The sequence below is a fragment of the Aptenodytes patagonicus genome, chromosome 2, assembly GCF_965638725.1.
Source record: "Aptenodytes patagonicus chromosome 2, bAptPat1.pri.cur, whole genome shotgun sequence".
NCBI classification, from domain to species: Eukaryota; Metazoa; Chordata; class Aves; order Sphenisciformes; family Spheniscidae; genus Aptenodytes; species Aptenodytes patagonicus.
Window position 1 is genome coordinate 38,966,035 of NC_134950.1, and position 19,503 is coordinate 38,985,537.

The window sequence follows — 19,503 nt, forward strand, 5'->3', positions numbered from 1 at the left end:
TAACAATGTATTTTAAATGTTATTTAATACACGAAAAGTTCAAAAAAATGACAGCAAGAAAGGGGTAGGTTTTTATAAGCAGCAAAGACTATATATAAATGTGTCACTGTAAGCAAAAAGGGAATTAGTGGGGAAACATCAGATTTGAAGTATACGTGTAAGATTGGGGGTACAAGTAGTATAACATTTTCCTTTTTGTTTTTAAGGCATTTTATAAAACTACTTACAAGAGCACGTGGAATACACTATTAAAAGAAGCAGTAGAGCAGTTTGGCCTATTACAGAATTATGGTTCGACTAACAATGGACCTAATTGCTAAAAGCGTCAGTCACAAGAATCGCAATGAAGAGGACTTTGGACAGTATCTGCGAAAAATAACTCATCTGAATTTATCAGATAAAAATATAGATGCAATTGTAAGATTTATTTTTCTTTATTCCTTTTAACCTGGCTACTCAAATGTTTTGCAGTTACTGTTATGATGAGTTGTTTATAGTTGGGGAGACAAACAAGCAAAGCCAAGTTTCTATTTCATAACCTATATTATGTTTTAACATTTATATTGACTTGCAATTAAGCCTTAATGATACATCTGTTTGGAAACATGCTTCAGCATTCACTGCTGTTACTGTGTGGAACACTACTTGTATGTAAAAGTGTTTAAATGGATTTAAAATGCATGTGCATTTGAAATGTGAAAATAATCTTTCAGGTGTAACTTTTCATATAAAACATCGAAGCGGGTGACTGTAACTCCAACAGTCTGCAGGGTTTCTTATTATCGACCTGACACTTTTTTCTTCATGTGGCAAAAATCTTGTTGAAGTATTTTACTTACCTGAAACTGTGGAAATACATATCATCTGTGTAGCAGACAAGAAGGATATTATCAGTACACTAACTATTTTTGCCAATAATTAATTAAAATAGAAAAACCATGTAAGCAATTACACAAGAGAGATAAACTGAAGTGTTAAAGTGAAGTATTTTTTGCAGTATTTCACAGAATTATTATAGAAATGTGCAGCTCAAAAAAAAAAATCATTTTGCTATCTTGATTATTTTATACAGTTGCTACATTGTAAAGGAGCTTTCAGGAAGTCACCAGAATGGAAATGATAACCACTTACTTACCTCTTTAGCCACTTAAGAAAGAGAATATTTCAGATTAATCATTTAGACCTGACACTTTTCCTATAGAATATAGCCAGGCTGTTGCCATTGAATCAGTAGGTGTAGGGCTTTGACAGCAGTGCTTTAGCCCTGTTGAAATCTAGCTATAGTGTTCTCGGAGACTTTAGGTCTGAGGTTAAAAAACAAAGTTCATATTTTCAGCAACAGTTTGTTTTTTTATTTAAAGACTTGTATTTATTGATGGTTACCTTTACAAAAAAACAAACTGTGGAACAGAAGATGATGTAAGGAACTAGTAATTTTGCAGATCAGATTTTATTTTTATTTAAAGGAAGTAGTAATGATATTACATACTATTAAGTGAAACACTTATTTTATTGTCATTGATGCCATTTTTTTTTTATAGTCTTGGGAATTTTACAAAGAGTTGTTAACTAGCAGCACAATCTTTTCAATCTATCAGTGATTTATTCTTTAGATTTCAGAGGAAGTCTGAGAAAGGAAAGGGGAGTTCAGGAACAGGATATAAGCCAAGTGAGGTTAACAAATTTGGACTGGTGTAGTGGCTTTTTCAAATTAGTCAGGTTAAAATCTACATTTTTTTTTTTTAGATTGCTCCCTGGGGCTTATTAATTTAAAAAATAATCCATGACCTTCTCATTTCAAAGACTAAACCTGCAAACTTAACCCAGTCCTCCTTCCTTTGAGTTTAATAATAGGAAATTTATACATGTTTCAGTAAGTCCTGAGTTAATTCAAATTCCCTCAAGATACTGAGCACATTTTGAAATTGCTGAACCCTGAGTAACTGAATTGTTGTTGTGTATGGTGGAGTTCTGCTTTAAAAGTGTGATTTCAGTCAAGAACATTAAATAGCTTGTTCTATGTGAACAGATCCATGCAATCAAATGGGTTTATTCAGCCCACTCCTAGGAATGTGCACAGGCATAGCAAGTTACTAATTCGATCAGTCCATTTGATTAGGACTGGTTCATCAGGTGCCATAGAGAAGTTTTACAGAAACCCTCATAAGAACACGTGACCTTTTAATTATTTAAGAAGAATACATTCAAAGAAACTTGACATTTGAGTGGAATCTTAGACTCAGAAGTGTATTAAATTATATTGAAGTGCAAGTTTTTGTATAAATCAGTACTCCTTTGCCAAGAACTGGTTTCCATTGCATCACCGAGGTTTGATGGAGACAACTACACTAACAATTGTGCTTTTCTGAAATCCAGCTGATGAAGGCAGGGAAGGGAATGAAGTCACACAGGATGTGATGTACCTGCTGATGATGGCTGTAGTCCTCAGCTTCTATACGGCAGAACAGTAATGATAGATTTCAGTCTTAAATCTATGCAGGAGATGATTACTGACACTCAGTTTTTGTAGGAAAAATAGTTGTTGAAAGCGTTTGTTAAAGATGAAAATGTATAAATCATGCAGCAGAACTTAAATATAAAAACAATCAACAGCTTCCAGAAGCCAGCAGTGAGTGAACTCTATGTAGCGTTAATTTGTTATTGTTTATTTCAGGGTGACCTCTCTTTGTGTAAAAATCTTAGAGTTCTGTATTTATATGATAACCAAATCAGTCAAATCCAGAACTTGGACTTTGCTTCAAATATAACACACCTTTACCTTCAGAACAATTGTATTACATGTATAGAAAATCTCTCATCGCTGAAAAACCTTGAAAAACTGTAAGTTGAAAATCGTGTATTTATTTTACTAGTAAAAGAATAATTATTACACTAAGAAATGAAAAAATTATGTAGCCAGTAAGGTCCTTTCAGCTCTTAAATGTTGCTTTTCAAATAAAAGTAATTGCTCATGATTTTTTTAATGAAGTGTTCTATAATATAAGTGATGGCATATCATCTAACATTTATTTGCATTTAAATTATTTTCCTTTTTCAGCCATTTAATAATAATAGTAGCAATATATAAAACCCCTAAAAAAACTTTGGATGTTAGCTGTATGTTCTACTCACATGCTAGGTTATTTACTTTTTCTATTATAATTTCCAAGTATTATTCAATAATACTTAAAATATTTATTTTTTTAATATATTGAGGCCTTGTGTTAGCTTTTGCTTTCAAAGGATATTAAATCTATTTTGTGTTCTATTCTGCAGGTATTTGGGGGGCAACTGCATCACTGTAGTAGAGGGTTTGAATAAATTAGAAGAAATAAGGGAGCTACATATTGAAAGTCAACACCTCCCTCTTGGCGAAAAGCTTCTGTTTGATCCAAGATCTCTTAGGTCCCTGGCAGTAAGTACATTTTGTGAATTTCAATGAGCCGTTAATCAGTGGATCAGTATTTTTAAGAGAAGTGATTAGGACTTGATCACTGTGTGTTTTCCTTTTCTCCCAATTGGTGTCATTCTTTCAAATTCTACCGAGGGACTCCCATCCCAGTTCTCATATAAGCAAGGAGTCCAGCAGATTCTACTTCTTCATTTATTTTTCTGTGAAGGATGGAAATAAGAAGAGAGAGAGAGGAAGTAAGGAAATGTGTGGATGCCCTATACCAACAGAATGTGAATAAACTAAAAAAAGGGGTAGGAATTTATCAGTTATCTTAGTCGACTTAGTTTGTAGTGAATTACTTTGTTGATACTTCTCTGATTTGATTATTACATTAGTTTGTTTATTGCCTCCCGTACTTCTCTAGAGAATGCAATGGCAAAAGGTGCAAACAGCCTTTTTTCTGGATATTAAGAGCAACACAATCAAAAGCATTCAGTTTTAGTTCTGCAGTTTTTCTGTGTTGTGGTATTGTAGCCAAATGTTTGGGTTAATACCTATCCTAGACTGTAGTCTTCATTGTACTAGCCTGATTATCTTGTATAAACAATGCATGCTTTACAACGACTGTGCCCTTGAAGAAGAACTAGAAGACTGATAAAAGGGGAAAATCCTGCCCTAGAAAGCGTCCGGAGGCTAGCTGATTGCCAAAGAAACAAGAAATCAGCAAAACACTGCAGTAACTAGGGGAAAGGTAAAGGCGGCAGGGGGAGATCGCGACCACCAACTCAATTCAAGATTGGAAAGACTTGCCCCTCCACACCTGCAAGGAGCATGCGTGCTAATTTACATAGCAAGCAAGGCTAATTTGAACATAACTAACCAATGAGCATGAATTTAGGCGGGCTTTTACTAATCATGTAACAATATAAATATGCTGTAGTTCTTTTGTGTAGTGTGCTAGCTTTGTGGAATTACCACCTAGCACCCATCTTTGCGCAAACATGAGCTAAATAAATATCTCGGCTCTGTGTGTAAGATTGGCTTATTGCACACCGGGTACTGGACCCTGCTTGTGGGACAACAGTATGTCAAGATTTCAGGAAAGTCAGCTTTTGAAGTTTTCTTTCAAGATGTTAATTGCTCAGTAAACATCAAATGTATTGTTGAAGTGGTTAAAAAAATAGACTTTATTTACTAATAGATGTAGTTCCATACTAAAAAAAAAAATCATCTTGCTGTGTCTCCCAAAGTGTAGTCAGGGCTTGATGAGCTTTTTTTGTGAAGATGAAGAACTCACTGAAAAGTGAGTTCTTTTGTTCTTGTGTATATCATAAACATTTGACCTAGCTCTAATTCTTGCTGGTTTGAGATTAAGTAATCCAAGACACGTATTGCCGTTTTCCTTTAATAGAAATGAGCCATTCCTGTGGGAGCACTTTTACTTTGTTCCTTCTGTATTGGAGAAATGATGAAAGTAGAGGGAGTTTATATAGTTATAATCTTCCCGGGATAGCTCATATATTTCAGTGTTTTTCAGCATCCTGGCCTAGAGTCACTAGCATTTTGTTCTTCGTGGCTTTTATTTAAGGTCTTTTGGTGTGGTGGTTTTTTGGGTTTTTTTTTAAGAAACACTTTGCCTTCTTGAACATGTAATATCTTTATGGAAGCTACATGTAAAAACATTCTATTTTTACTCTTCAAGTGCTAAGTGTTTGGTCCCTCTTTAAGACATCACTTCTTACGTCATCTTCTTCTATCTGTTTCTGGCTCTTAATGCTGTCAGAGATGAAAGAGCCAAAAAACCATGGGACCATATAGCTCACTGTGTACCACAAGCAAATGTTTTGATGATGACAATATCATGAATCTTTTGACTGAGGAGATTAAGTTTATGCACTGTGTGTATCAGGATGATACTGGTAACTTCTGCCTGCAATGTAGATCTTGGTTAGATTTTAGAAGGGGGTTACGTTTCCTGTATACACTGCTGAAATAGACATTTTCTAACTAATGGTAAATCCCATATCTAAACTCACTCGATTAGGTGCCCTTTTTCATCTTCTAGAGATATAAGCTTCTTGTTCCTTTTACATGAAACTACATCAAGTATTTCCTGAGATAAACACCTGAAACATTTACTTTTTATCTAGAATGTAAAGATCTCTCTAACTATTCTCTGTTACAAAAGGCAAAGTGCATTATGTGACTCACTAGTGTTCCAAAGAAGGGGCAAGGAATAGCGGTATCTATACCAAGAGGTTTGTAGGATCAGGCCTGAAGGAAAAACAGTATAGTCCAGCTGTTAAATGAGACTACGTGGGTATCAGATATGGATTTCAGCTCTGTGCAGTTCAGATGTAACCTTGGAAAAGGCAGTCAATTTCTGTGTTTGTTTCGTACTTCAAACATAGAGTTAGTAGCACTTGCAGAACTCCGTAAAGCATTTGAGCATGTTTAGAGAAAAACAAAAATTCTGTATTTACTAAGAATTCCTGAAATAATTGAGAAATAATCTTACTTTGGTTTGACTTCAAAACCAAAATAAACAGCATTGTAGGACAACATGCAAGGCCAACATAAAACAATGTGTGAGGTATGTGGTAGTTGTACTTGCATGTTTCTGCTTCGTATGCTTGTTCTTCCTTTAAGAGAATTTTCTGTAAGAATTTACAACTTGACTCATGCATGGCATGAAAAAAATAATTTTCTTTTTCTGCTTTTCTTCCTCCAGAAATCTTTGTCTGTGTTGAATATCAGCAATAACAACATTGATGAATTAGGAGAACTGGCAGTTTTGGAAAATCTTTCTTATCTTAGAGCAGTTGACAATCAACTTCAACATATGAAGGTAATAAATATTTGTTCTATTTAGTATGGAAATCAGTCAAATTCATCTTTATCACTAAATAGATGAGTAAAAATAAACTTTACTTCTACAGTTACTGAACCTCTGACTTTCCAAGCATGCTGTCTTTTCTCATCCAAAAATCTTGTTGAGATTAAAAATGGAGAACCGTTTATTATGTCCAAATGTCCTTTAATCCTACGTAAAGTGGCAATTGTGCATGCATCTCTCAACTGAGTATTAAATGCATGGAAGTTAGAACTATAACATGTCCAAAATGTAGAGTTAGTGTGTATGTTTTGGCCATCTGAGTGACTATCAGTGGCTTAATTTGCAAAGATGACGTGACCATTGTTTATTAATAACCTTGCAATATTTTACCATATTACAGTTTTTAATTCTCTATTCTAATGTAAATAAAAGCCGCTTCTTGGATATCAGATCATCTAGCTGATTTTGCAGCCATTTTAATATCAAAATGACTTTTTGACTATTGTTGCTGGAGTAGCATAAGAAGTATTTGTCATGAAAGTATACAATGAATTTCTTTCATAAATTTCTGCTAGGGAAAGACATGTCTTCATAAGCAAGAGCTCTAACTTGCTCTAACTTCCACAGTAGCAGCTAAAACAAATGAAATAAAAGTATTTATGCTCTTCCTTTTGCAGTAGTGAATGTGGTTCAGAGAGAATGTTCTAGACATACAATTTCCAGCTTATCTTCTCAAAAAGGAACAGGAGTATGTGCCTTGTCACTTATTATTATTTTTAGAAGTTATGATGTCTTCTACTTCTTGACATAAAAAGCAGTTAAAAAAAGAATTTTAGTGTCATGCTAGTAACTGAACATCAAATTTATGTTGAACAGTATGCTGACACCATCATTGCACGGTGGAGGCATGGAACAAACTTTATAAATTACTTAATAAACACTGTTTGCATTTAATATAAACCATCGGCATCAGTGTTCTGCTTTTTTTGAATTTTTTATTTTTATTAATAAATACTAAAATGAATTGGCTTAAATCGTAACCCAAATCACCAAGACAAAGCCTTGATTAAAGTAAACTCTTTCATTACTGGTTTGCATACACATTCTATTTCCTTAGAAAAGTTAACTTTCACTGGTTAGTAATTATTAAAATAACTATTCTTATTACTTAGAACACTTAATATCTTTTACATTAAATTTGGCGGTTCTTTTTACTAATGAGGAGATTCCAGTACTTTGTGTGCATAATCTAGCAATTTTCTAGGTCAATATACTTTATTTGGACTCTTCATTTTTTACATTTTAATATTAAAAAATGTTGAATGATGCATTTCTTTTTTACTAGAGGATTATTAATGTATTGTATTTCAAGCTGTGTTTCTGGCTGGCAGCTGTGATCGAATTAATATCGGAATACAATTCATGTAGGCTTTTGCTGAGTAATTAAAAGCATATTGAATGTGTTGGTTACATCAAACTAACAGTAAGCTTTTTTAAATAGGTAGTCTCTCCAAAGCTTCCCTTTTGAAAAGGATTCCTTTTCTAAATAAAACATATTACAGTGATTTTTTTTATTGTCTTTTTTTCTTTCTTATAAATACAAAAGACTTCAGTTGTGATGATCTCAAAAGAAGATTGTCTTAGCCAAAGAACCAATTATTTTTAAGAATGAGGATGCCAGTTCAGAGACAGCGTTTTCAGTATCTCAGAGGAAAAACCAGTATCTTCTGAAACAGAATAAGGAGAAGACAAAAAGACTGTATTATTCAGTAACTGTGTATATATTTTTTAATCATTATTAAAAGTCATTATTGCAACATCAGGAAGACCAGAGTTAATATTTACCCAAATCAATTAGACATTTAGATTTCCATGTTACATGGTCACAGCTTTTGAAAAATTATGTGGTTAGCATTTGAGTTAGGTGCTGCTGCTGCTATCAGTTACACTTGGATCAAGCTTCGGTAAATTTTGAAAGTGACTGTCCTGTGTGTTTTCTAAACAATCTCCAAGTCTTGAAAATATGGAGCAGGTAGGGTGTTTCTATTCATATCCTTGCAGACCTGTAAAATCAATGACCATACTGAATGTGTCTAACAGTGTGATGCAGCTGGATATCCAACCTTCCAGCTGCAATTACTGTGTTTTAGAGATTACATTTTAGTAGGCTCTACTTATCACTAATATAAATTCTTATTTAAATTAAAAAAAAAAAAAAAAACAAAAAACTGTTGAAAAAGCAGTAGGCCATGCAAAGTATAAAAAAAAAAGTCAGTTTTAGCTCTGTTTAAGAGGTTTTAACTTACAGTGAACATCTAGCAGGACAACAATTTCATACATCCACTAACTGTTTAAAAAAATAGTTGAGGGAAGTTTTGAGTATGTTTCAATTTTTTTGCAACCTTGAATTTGATGATTCCATGGCTTACATGATTCTACAGCTATGATAGCTGAAAGGATTTTAGGGGGTATACAGTTGTACTACATATGCTTAATTGCTTCTGCTGGCTGAACTTGTTACATGCAGCAAAGGCTCTTTTATTCCCACACAAGCTGCCTCCATTCTCCTCCTTCTTGCCCCTCTGTTTTCAAAACTCTGAAGTATACCTCTTTTTCATGCCAAAGGCTCTACATCCCCTGTTTTCCCATTCCTGCTTCCCCATTACTGCCACCAAGAACATTCCCAGGAATGTTTGGCATTGATGAGAACCTGTGGCAGTGCTGCATGACAGAGAAGTGCTGAAGAGCTCTGTACCCAGCTCTGCTTCAGCCGGTGGGATGAGAAGCTGTAGCGAAGCCATCCAGGTCTTAGCAGGGCTGGTCAACAGCAGTGACCTGTGTAGCAGAGATAGATGGCAGCAGGAATAACATGGAATCTTTGCAAAAGAGGGAAATGTGAAAGGCATAAGAAATGCATGAAATGCAATCTTCTCATGTACAGTTTTCTCACTTGTGTGTAATTAAAATAATTATTTTATATCTAAACATTTATCTCAGTTTTTTCACATTATTATGAAAACCCGTACTTCCTTGCTTTTCAACAAAGCCACGTTGATTTCAGCATAGTTGAAAATTAGGGCTAGTAAATTCAAGCACTTAAGGTTCTGGGTAGTTCAGGGCATTGTTAGCATAATTAACAGACATCAAGGCATATGACCTTGTTTCACATGACTGAAGTTTATATAATGCAGTCTGAACGGTAGACAGAATGAAATTAAGTAATTTTTCTCAATTCAGACAAAATAACTTCCTATGACTAGCTACCACATGTAAAATGCATGTTTTAGGTCAGTTATCAAGAATATAATTGATTTTAATAGATTGGCTTTTCTTTGTTTTCTGTTTCTTGCTACTTCATTTATTTATCCTATCGAGCTTCTGGTTTACTTTAGTCAGGTTCACAAGGACTTCTAGGCTGCAGTGTATTTGGGTTGGAATACTAAGGGAATTTTTAAAAAACACTATTCCTATTTAAAAAAACCCACAACTGTTCCTGTTTACAAAAAGCCACAATATTCTTTGTTTATTAATTACATTTGTTTTGGGAAGATTATGACTTGTGTATTTGGATAGATAGAGAAAATATAGCTAGAAATACCTATAAAATCATTAGAAATAAAAATCTGTATTTCAAGTCTATAATTTATTCAACCCCTGTCCGATATTGATTATGACAAGAGGATATCACAAAAGATGAATTCATTCGCCTCAGAATTGAGTCAGGAACAAGAGAAAAATTATAGATTTTCTCAAATAGATTATGACAGGTCGTCAAAATGGTGACAAATTGCTGTCTGTAGCTGTAGTTAGGGCAGTTGGACTAGACTGTTTCCGACAAAAACTGGAGCATAGTGGTCAAATACCAATTCTGAAATGGCCATCATTAATTGGTAAGAATGTTATTGCCAGCACTACAGCTGCCTACTGAGGCACTCGCCCTTCCCCCTCTCCCCACCCCCCAATGGAATATAATTTGCTCGTCAGTATTTTGTAGCAGACCTCAAAGTGATAGCATGACATGATCATTTATCAAATGGAGACTGCCCAGAAGAGTGTCTGGTCCCTTTAGTACAGCTTATTGAAAGGCTGGGAAGTGAAAGCACTTTATTAGAGACAGGAAGGCAATGAACAACTAGAGCGTATCGAAAGGGTAATCATATTTCAGCACAGGATTAGTGTGCTCTTAGATAAACATACACTGGAGTAAGCATGTTCTGGGTCATTTATCAAGTAAGTAACAGCTAACAAAAATCTATAGGACTCTTTGTACACACTCATCAGTTAAACTGTATACATTTTATTTCAGTAATAGACAATTTTGTGTTGCAAAACTATTACTTGAAAAAATTCTTTCTAGTGAAATCTCGAACACATTACAGATTTCAATGACAATGCCTGAATGCTCAGGTAAGAATAAATAAATACACTTGCTAAATGCTATTTCTTTATAAATAAGCCTAGCCTAAAATATTTTTCACCCAAATTGTTGTGTTAAGTGTTCACACCTAAACTGTGGGGGCTATCATATTGCTATTCTGATACACGCTGATAAAGCTTTGCTGTGTAACTTTGAGATTTATCAACATTTCTTCATGTGGACTGGTCCTCAGAGTTTCTTGCAGTGTTTTATCAGTCTTGCTCCTCACAGAACCAGACTTTTGCTCTTGTTTTTCTGAAAAGACGTTATCATCACTGGATAACAATAGATGATAGATGATATCAGCATCATTATCATTAGACGAAAAATGATGTGGTTTGGAGGTATAAGGCTGTGCTGCCACTTCCTCTTCCATGTGATTTTTCTAAACGTGTATTACATAACCCACAGAACATTCCCAGGAGGATTTTCTACCAAGGGAGTAAAGCCTGCAAAACCAGAATTCTGTTTGCTTGCGTTACCCAGGTGATTTTCTAAATTTGAAGGCGCTAAGAGATATCTACATTGCTAGATACTTCATTATTGGCATCAAGCTACAAAATTCTACAGGCTTTGCAGTTTAGAATCTGTCACATCGTGATTAGTAGATTTTTTCCAAATTATTACAACTGTGGAACATAAATTCTCTCTCCTCTTGTATTCATACAGATCGTTTTGAACCCCTTCTTAAGCTTTTCACACATGTAAGGAAGCCTATCAAGAATGACAGTTAAGTGAAATTTTGAAAAGAAAGTATTTCAGAAAGTAGGGTGTCTGAGTAGAAAGGACTAATCTGCTAAGCTTTGCATCCTTTTAACTTGAATTTATTGTATTTAAAAGACAGAAGTAGTTTTATCTAGGTCATACTGCCCTTGGGTAACCAGACAGAAACACAGATGGAGAAAGGTATATTTCAAAAATTTCACTATTTGGGCCAATACTATAACTGACCACCCACAGTGATGTAGGGGGGGATTACTGTTTCTCCTGTAATACACAGTTTTACATATATATAAAGAGAGAGGCAGTCTACTGTGGTTTGCACGATTTTTAGCTTTTTTTAGTTTGTTCTTTCTCTGTAAAGTATTTATTCTTCCACAATTTTTTCAAATTCTAATCAGACACTGATACTCTAAGGGCTCTGTGAGACCATGGGGATGCATTAACAGACATTACATATCATACAAATTTTTTGGCTGGTAATTCCTCAGCTTTAGGTGCTTGTGAGTGGGATTGTAGTGGTAATTTTCCATAGCTGGCATTACTGTATCCTTAAAAATGCAGTTTTCCAACTGCATCACCATTTCTTCTGCACAGTTATGATATATTCGGGGAATGCTACGCACCACTCTATTTGACAATGCACATTCTTAATGTGCATATTAATACATGAATAGTCTCATTGAAGTGTTTCATTATTTCTGTGTGCAGGATTTGGGCCTGGCTGAAGAAATCGCATTACTATTGAATTTTACTCTGGAGGGGGAAAAATAATCACAATGTTCTGATCTTGTATCAATTGCAGGATTTGGAGGTTGTATTAAAAAAATGGACAAAGCTACGCAGAATGGATCTTGCAGGAAACCCCATCTGCCACAAGCCAAAGTACAGGGACAGGATTGTAGTACAGTCACGAACTTTAGGTAAAAAATAAAACCAATAGCCAGCCCCAAAACCCACCCATACCCCTCACTGTTTTAGGAAATAACTGATACATTAATCATTCTTGAATTGCACTATGTATGTAAACACAATTACTGCCATAGATATTTATGTCAAATGACGAATTTTTAATTTATGTACAGGTAATGTAGCTAAAACTGCTTATGTAATCAACTGCACAAACCATGTTGCTTAGCTTTTGCTAGTAGTAGTAGTAGTGATTCGTTTTGCAATAGATGATTGATGAGATTCTTATAAGACAGTAAGGCTTTTTTGTGTTCATATTCCAGATGTTGTGAAACTGATTTTCAAAGCTAAGTTTGTCTACCCCCCTATAAGCCTGTAGTAGTTGCTTAGGTGTTTTAGTTGCACAGTCAGAGTTGTACAGGTCATACCTTACTATGTTTGAATTTGTTATATAACATTTGTCCTTAAACTTAAAAGCAGTTTACACTTATGTTACGGATGTATTTGTTAATCTTAACCTTACTGTGATGCAGTTTACATTATTATTTTGAGATAGTTTTAGCATAAAAGGAAGCAACTTAGTCTTCTATATGTAAGTATTCATACTGTAGAAACAAGTAAAAAATATCTGCTCATTTTTTTACTTTTTTGGATAAAGGTGGCAATTATCTTAAAAGTTGTAATTACAGAACTTGTTCTTCTTTTTTCTGAGAGTACAAAATGCTGGCCATTAAGAAAAAGCCTATCTGAACAATGAAAATAACAGTGCCTTAGGACAGTTCTAACGCAACCTAAATTTGTGGCCAAAAGAGGTATTTCATTTGGTCTGACTCAAAAATGCAGATGCAACCAAGGAAACACAGAGCATAAGCCTTATGGCACCTAAGTGAGTAAAGTTAACTCTAAAGAGCCAAATCTGTCCGTCTGTCTTTATGATCAGTAGGATTCCTTGATTGCTAAGACATGCAGTTTCTCTCTCTTAACCTGAATTTCTGCATCTGTATATATCTTGTGTAAAAAGCATAGCTTTTCTTCAAAACTTTCTATAAGCTGTTGCACATTAACTGAATGTGAAATTATATGTATTTCCCTTGAAAGTTATAAAAATAATAGGTGCTTTCTTTTGTAATTAAGACATGTCAACTCACTCTTGCAGCTTGAATTTGAATATGAAGCTGTACTAGGTATTTTTTTTACCAAAAGACTAAAAAAGATTTGAAGAGAGCAAATGTAGAACCAGTACACATTTTGTACAGCCTTTTAGTTAACTTCGGGTATCACAGAAAATGTTCTCTTTGACAGAATCCCTTGATGGGAAAGAAATTAAAGAAATGGAAAGACAGTTCCTAATGAGTTGGAAAGCCTCCAAAGCTGCCAGGAAAAAAAACAAAGAACGAATGACAAATGAACATGCAGCCTATCTACATTTTTGTAAGCAAACTAATCAATTACTTCATGATTATTTGCAGTATTATAGAAACAATAAAATAGAAGCTAACAGTAAATATACTAGGAATGAGACTTGTACTGGTGGTGAGACCAAAACACAGGAGTAGAAATTGAACTTTTCCAATAAAAAAATTAATTTTAGCACTAGTTCATGTGGTGTTTTTTTTCCTTCCATCCCAATCTCCCAGAATTATGGAAAGGAGTAGCTAATACATTTTGAATGTTTGTAAATATTCATGATTACTTTCCATATTAAAAAAAAAAAAAAAGTGTTGGGCATTCTAGAATAAATATGCATGAAATAAATACATCAGACTTTTAAAATGTGTTTGTTGATACTTACTTGATCTGTGTAAATTCCCAGTCCTTTTAAAGGCCTTCACAAGATACATGTCTAGGAGAAGTAAAAGTTTTAAACTTGGAAAGAAAAAAAAAAAGTTTTGGAGGAAAAAAAGCCTTAAAGCTAAAAGAAAAGGCAACAAGTTCTTGAAGCAGGAAAACAAATCAGTTTTGAAACTCAAGCAAAACCTGAAATAAACTTTGAGTTTTTTAAAAAATGGTGGGGTGGGGGTTGTTGTTGTTACAGAGTTGACTGCAGATTAAAACATAAGTGACTTAACAGCATGTCTTGCCATCTTGCAGTATTTGGAAACAGACATTAGACTTCAAATTACTCAAAATGGTTTGAATGACCATAATTATAAAATAAAATAAAATAAAATTGGTGACAGTTTCACTGTTGTTTTCAGAAGATAAACTGTGATATGTAACTTGGGGGAGAGAGCATGTTCCTTATAGCCATACTATCTCAAATTATTAATTCATGAAATGTCATGAAGATCAGTTATTTTTGAAGACGTGAAGTGAAAAGCACTCAGCCTGTCAGTCTCAGCCCCAAGAAAGTTGCAGTCTGCTCAGTGTTTGGAAGCCATATGTGAATGGCAATGGTTCTGAAAGTAATACTCTGTCTTCTGAATAACTACCGATATAAGGAGGTGCTATGTAATTGAATTTACTCCCTTTCAAATAACTCCACCTGAATATGAATACCTGCTTTAATATTCACCTTCGTCAGTGTTTGCAGCACCTTCCATAATTTCATACAAATTTTTCCATTCTCGATTATCAAATTTGAGGCATTTTACCCTAAGGCTTATTACACTGTTTTCTATAACAAGATATATTGGAACGTGTGATCAATCATACTGAATATTAAAATAGATACGGTTTGACTTGGGATATCGAATTAATCCTTTTTTCTTTGTTTTCTGCAGCTGACTTTGAAACACCTTATCCTATTCTTCCCTTTCACTACAGTCACTCTGTGAAAGAAAAAACAAATGCTTTAGTTTTGTCTGAGATGCACAAAGTTAAAAGAAAACCTCTGCCAAGAATCCTGGAAAAAAAATAAATCAGATGAAAACTCAGGTATGTTCCTCAGACATCTTCCGCTTAGTTCTGTTGGTTATTGCATGTACAGCTCTTACTGAATCAGTTGGAAAACGAGTACATGAAGGTAGAATTTCATATGAAATCAGTTTCAGGTTTTTTTAACCAGGTTATAATTGTTGTCTTTATTTCTTTGAAAGACAGGATAATAGATTTCAGCTTCTGGTTATAAATCAGTAGACTAGCTAATAGTAATAACTTTACTCCAGTGTAACTAGTTTCTGTCATATGCATTTGATTGTAATCTTCCACAAAGGTAAAATAATATAGAAGTTAATTCTTGGAAGTACAGTTACTGTCGACAACATTGGTGAAGGTTGATCCCGTGCACGCAGTAATACGCAGAAGGAGAAACGATCACTTTTCATCATTATAGCTTACTTCTAATAGACGTATTCCAGTGTATTGTATGTTTGATTAGCATTTTCCTGTAGCATCGGCTCAAGACCATCAAGATAATCAAGAAAGAAAATCTGATGTGTGTGCCTTAGAGACATTTAGACATTAGATGAATTTCAACAATTCAGAGTTTAGCATATGTATTCCTTACTCACATAAGCAGCCTTGCGAACTCCAATGCAACTGTTTGTGGAAATAAAATCTGCTCATAGGGATTTGCAGTTTGGGACCTATAGTTTTCCCAGTTTTACCTGTAGTAATAGTTTAGTTCAGTATTTGGGACCTAATATCATTCCTTCCAGATTTTTAATGTTACTTTTAGCCTAACTGTTTTATTATTTATCAGCTGTACTGGCCAACAAAAAAAATCATCATTTCTGCAATGCTGTAGATTAAATAAATAAATTCAACTGACACAGGTATTCTTTTGTAACTAAATTACTAAATGTAGTGTTTTATTTTGCATTCAAATCAGAATTTATTAGTATGTTTGAAAATTTAACTAGGCAACATTTAATACTATTTTATTCTTGACAACTTACCACTTTCCATTCCATCAGTTTTGTTCCTACTGAGTATTTCTTTTGACTAAAAATAGCTGACTTTCTCTTGAGAAGGGAAGAAGAATTACAAATCGCAGAGCTGCTATCTTCTGAAGTATCATGATATATTCTGGCCTAAAAAGAGACTGAACTTATCATATATGTGCCCATTCTTAATTTTTTTTCCTGCTGCAGAAGTGGAGAAGTTTAAAAACAAGAACTGCAGGAACAATGCACTAGTTATCACAAAATAGTACTACTACGTGATTATCTTCCAGTGAATAGTCCAGGCTTGTGAAATTTAGAGGGGTACAGCCTAATACTCATGCCATACAAACATGCATTTTTTTCTTTTAATTCCATTGTAAAATGAGTTTATTCACATGCTTAGTGTTCTGTCAGCCTGCATTTCATCTTTACTAGCATTCTGTCTTTTGGGCGAGGCTGAATAAAACTAGGCTTTTCATTTACCATTCCCCTTAGTTCTAATAAAGGATGGAACATGCATGTACAGCAGCTCCCAGAGAGTTATTTTCTTCAGTGTAAGAACTTCTGCTATCTCCTTGGAGGTAAAACATTCTGATTCTACTCTACTATGTTAAAAAGCTGACCAATTGTTGAGCTTCTTTGCTTGACAAAAATTTTGCCAGTGTTAAGAAGCTGGAGTATAGTCCTGACCCTGTTGAAATCCCTTTTGACCCTAGAAAGGCAAAGATTGCATCTTCCATACTTGATTGGCATAAAATGTCTGTATTTGTATTAATTTACATTTGCACATTAAACAATTTGAGTGATTTTGTTTTGGTTTGGTTTTACTGTTAGTCTAGAAGATTTTACTCTGATTCACATAAAGGATAGAAGAAGCTACAGTCAGATGACTTGCATTTAATATTTTCAAACATTTTTTAAGTGGGACTTTTATCTTGGACACTGAAGGTTGCTGTACATTACAATTTCATATGTATTCACTGATCTTGAGATGTATTCTAATCTTGTTACTAGTGGAATTCCATGGAAACCAAAGAGAATTAGTTAAAGGTTCGTGAATTCTTTAAAATTTTTTTTTTTTTGAAAAAAATAACATACAGAAATAATAATTCTCAGAGTATATGCAGATATGTAATAATGACAAATCACAGTATTCCCTTGCCAGATCCAGTAGTTAGGAATATGCATAAATGTGCCCACATGTAAAGCGAGGAAATTTTGTCAAACTGAACAAATACCTGTATTGTTTAATTGAAATTCAGTATCGGACCAAAGAAATTAGTGAATTTTAATCCTACCCTCTGTGTTAGTCAAATAAATTATTCCAACAGATGTTTCCTCTTACCCTATACATGCTAGGTGATGTTTGACCTTGGCAACTGAAAAACAGGCATTAAATACCTTTTTAACCTACATCTAAGATCCACTGAGGATTACATACAGCTTGAACAATGAAAAAAGCCACTTATTACTAGATTACTGAAATATGTCATTAATCTTTCTTTTTTGATGATATAAAAACAATAGCAATTTTCTATTGGATTTTAAGTTAGTTTTGAACATTTAGAGAGAATTATGGATATTGGCAGGAAGTAATTAAAAGAAAACAAATCACTTAACTATTTTAAAGATACCTAATACCTTCCAATGGGATACACTATTATTAATTTTCCCTGAGTAGAGAAGTTGTTGAAATTTTGATGTTGTAAACTTAACCTGTAACCAGCAGTTTCTGCCCACATTTCCTTACTCGTGCAATTAAATATCGTAGTAGGTATTCATAGCAATATCGTAGCAATGCAGAATTTGGTGGGAAAGTCACCTTTTGTCTCTCCAGTTATGTGATTAGCAATATGGTAATATCTTTAAATGATATAGTCAGCATATAATAAGTACACTGGATTGTGTCAGCTAATCATAAGCCACTCTCCTAGCCACCACGCACATCCTGTATAGTTCAAGTTCTAGTTCAAATGGAAGGAACTTGCCGTGAGCAATGTTAGTTCTCCCTCTTCTTAGCTCTTTGGCAGGTGCTCTTAGCAACATTGTATTTATTTACTTATTTAATTAATTAAATTTATGTGGTCTGAAATCTATATAGAGTAATGTATATTTGATAACAGGTAAGAATGTACACGTTCTGCATGCGTACGGGGCTTTTGTTTATATGAATCTAACTGGCATTATAATAAGTAGAATTATTAAAGCCTATTATATGACAGTTTTTTGGGGAGGGCTGATACTGAGATTATAATGATTGTATACCCAAAACATAATTTCTACAATCATATGTTTATTTCAGAGTACAGAATATAGTTCTCTTATTTGAGAGGGCGGTGGGGGAATATGTTACCTCCAGGTAACCTAAATCTTGTTATCTTACTGAATATCAATTTCAGCAAACTTCTGAAAATTCAAAAATAAAAAATATTTTCAGCCTTGGCTTCAGAAAAAGGAGAAATACAGAGTTAAGGTACAAACCAGTACAATTTTAGCTGTGCATCCTAGAGCTGGTTTTAGCCGTGCACCCTAGAGCTGGTTTTAGCCACTGAATAGCCTACAAGCACTCCAACTGTATTCAGAATTAGGTGCATTAAATATTTGGAGATACCAGCTGGAACACTTAGGCAGGGCTGAGAGCATGTTTTGAACTGACCTGGAGTGCCTTTTCCAGCAGCTATAGCCCGTCTCACTGCCTTTCCTTGGTGGTGGTGTTGAAGGAAAAATGCAAACATCTCCTCAGTGAGGTCTAGAAAGTATCAATCATCAATTAGTGATGAAGGCTGTGGAAGACAAATGTAAGGAATTTACTTGCTGTTGAATATGGGATGTGAGAAGAGGCACTGTAATGCTAGAAAGTGTAAGGATGAAGAGATGGAGTGAAGTTCTGAAATTAAATGGTGTTGCTGAAGCAGAGGTATTTGAATGGAGATCAGGTATAAACAGTTTCTAGTTACTGTGGCCCATGTAAGGTTTCAGCAGGCGATTCACCAATTTAGTGGTTGGTTCCCTTTTTTCTGGAAGATATGTGCTACCTGGAAAGGTGAGTGTGAGGGCATTTGTAAGACCGTAATTAACGTTACAGTGTTGTGTATCGTCATGGTATTTTCTGTATCCATGTTTACAGTCTTGCTGAATTAATTCAGCTGAATGTGGTGCTGAATGATTCTGCCCATGATAATTCATAATCTGTTTAGAAGGAAAAATATAACTCTTGTTACAAACATGCAAGATTATGTACAAACAGCATTATCTTCTCTCTAAACTTAAATTTCAGTAGTGGTAATTAAAAATCAAAACAAAACGAGTAGGTCTAATATGTGCCAAATCTGTAGTACTTAACACTGCCACATCATTCAGCGTCCCAAAGACAGTGATAAAAAGCATCCCTTTTTGGCCA

At 34.3% G+C, this 19,503-nt stretch overlaps 1 protein-coding gene across 1 annotated transcript; it reads left to right on the forward strand.

Moving 5' to 3' along the window:
• Nucleotides 1–256: 256 nt before the first annotated feature.
• PPP1R42 (protein phosphatase 1 regulatory subunit 42) lies at nt 257–15,311 on the forward strand. Its single transcript, XM_076332193.1, is given in 10 exon segments — nt 257–417; nt 2,675–2,841; nt 3,277–3,415; nt 6,126–6,242; nt 12,173–12,290; nt 13,579–13,707; nt 15,000–15,133; nt 15,136–15,201; nt 15,203–15,250; nt 15,252–15,311. Coding segments are annotated over 10 exon segments (1,107 nt in total). The 5' UTR covers nt 257–288.
• The last annotated feature ends 4,192 nt before the right edge of the window (nt 15,312–19,503 follow it).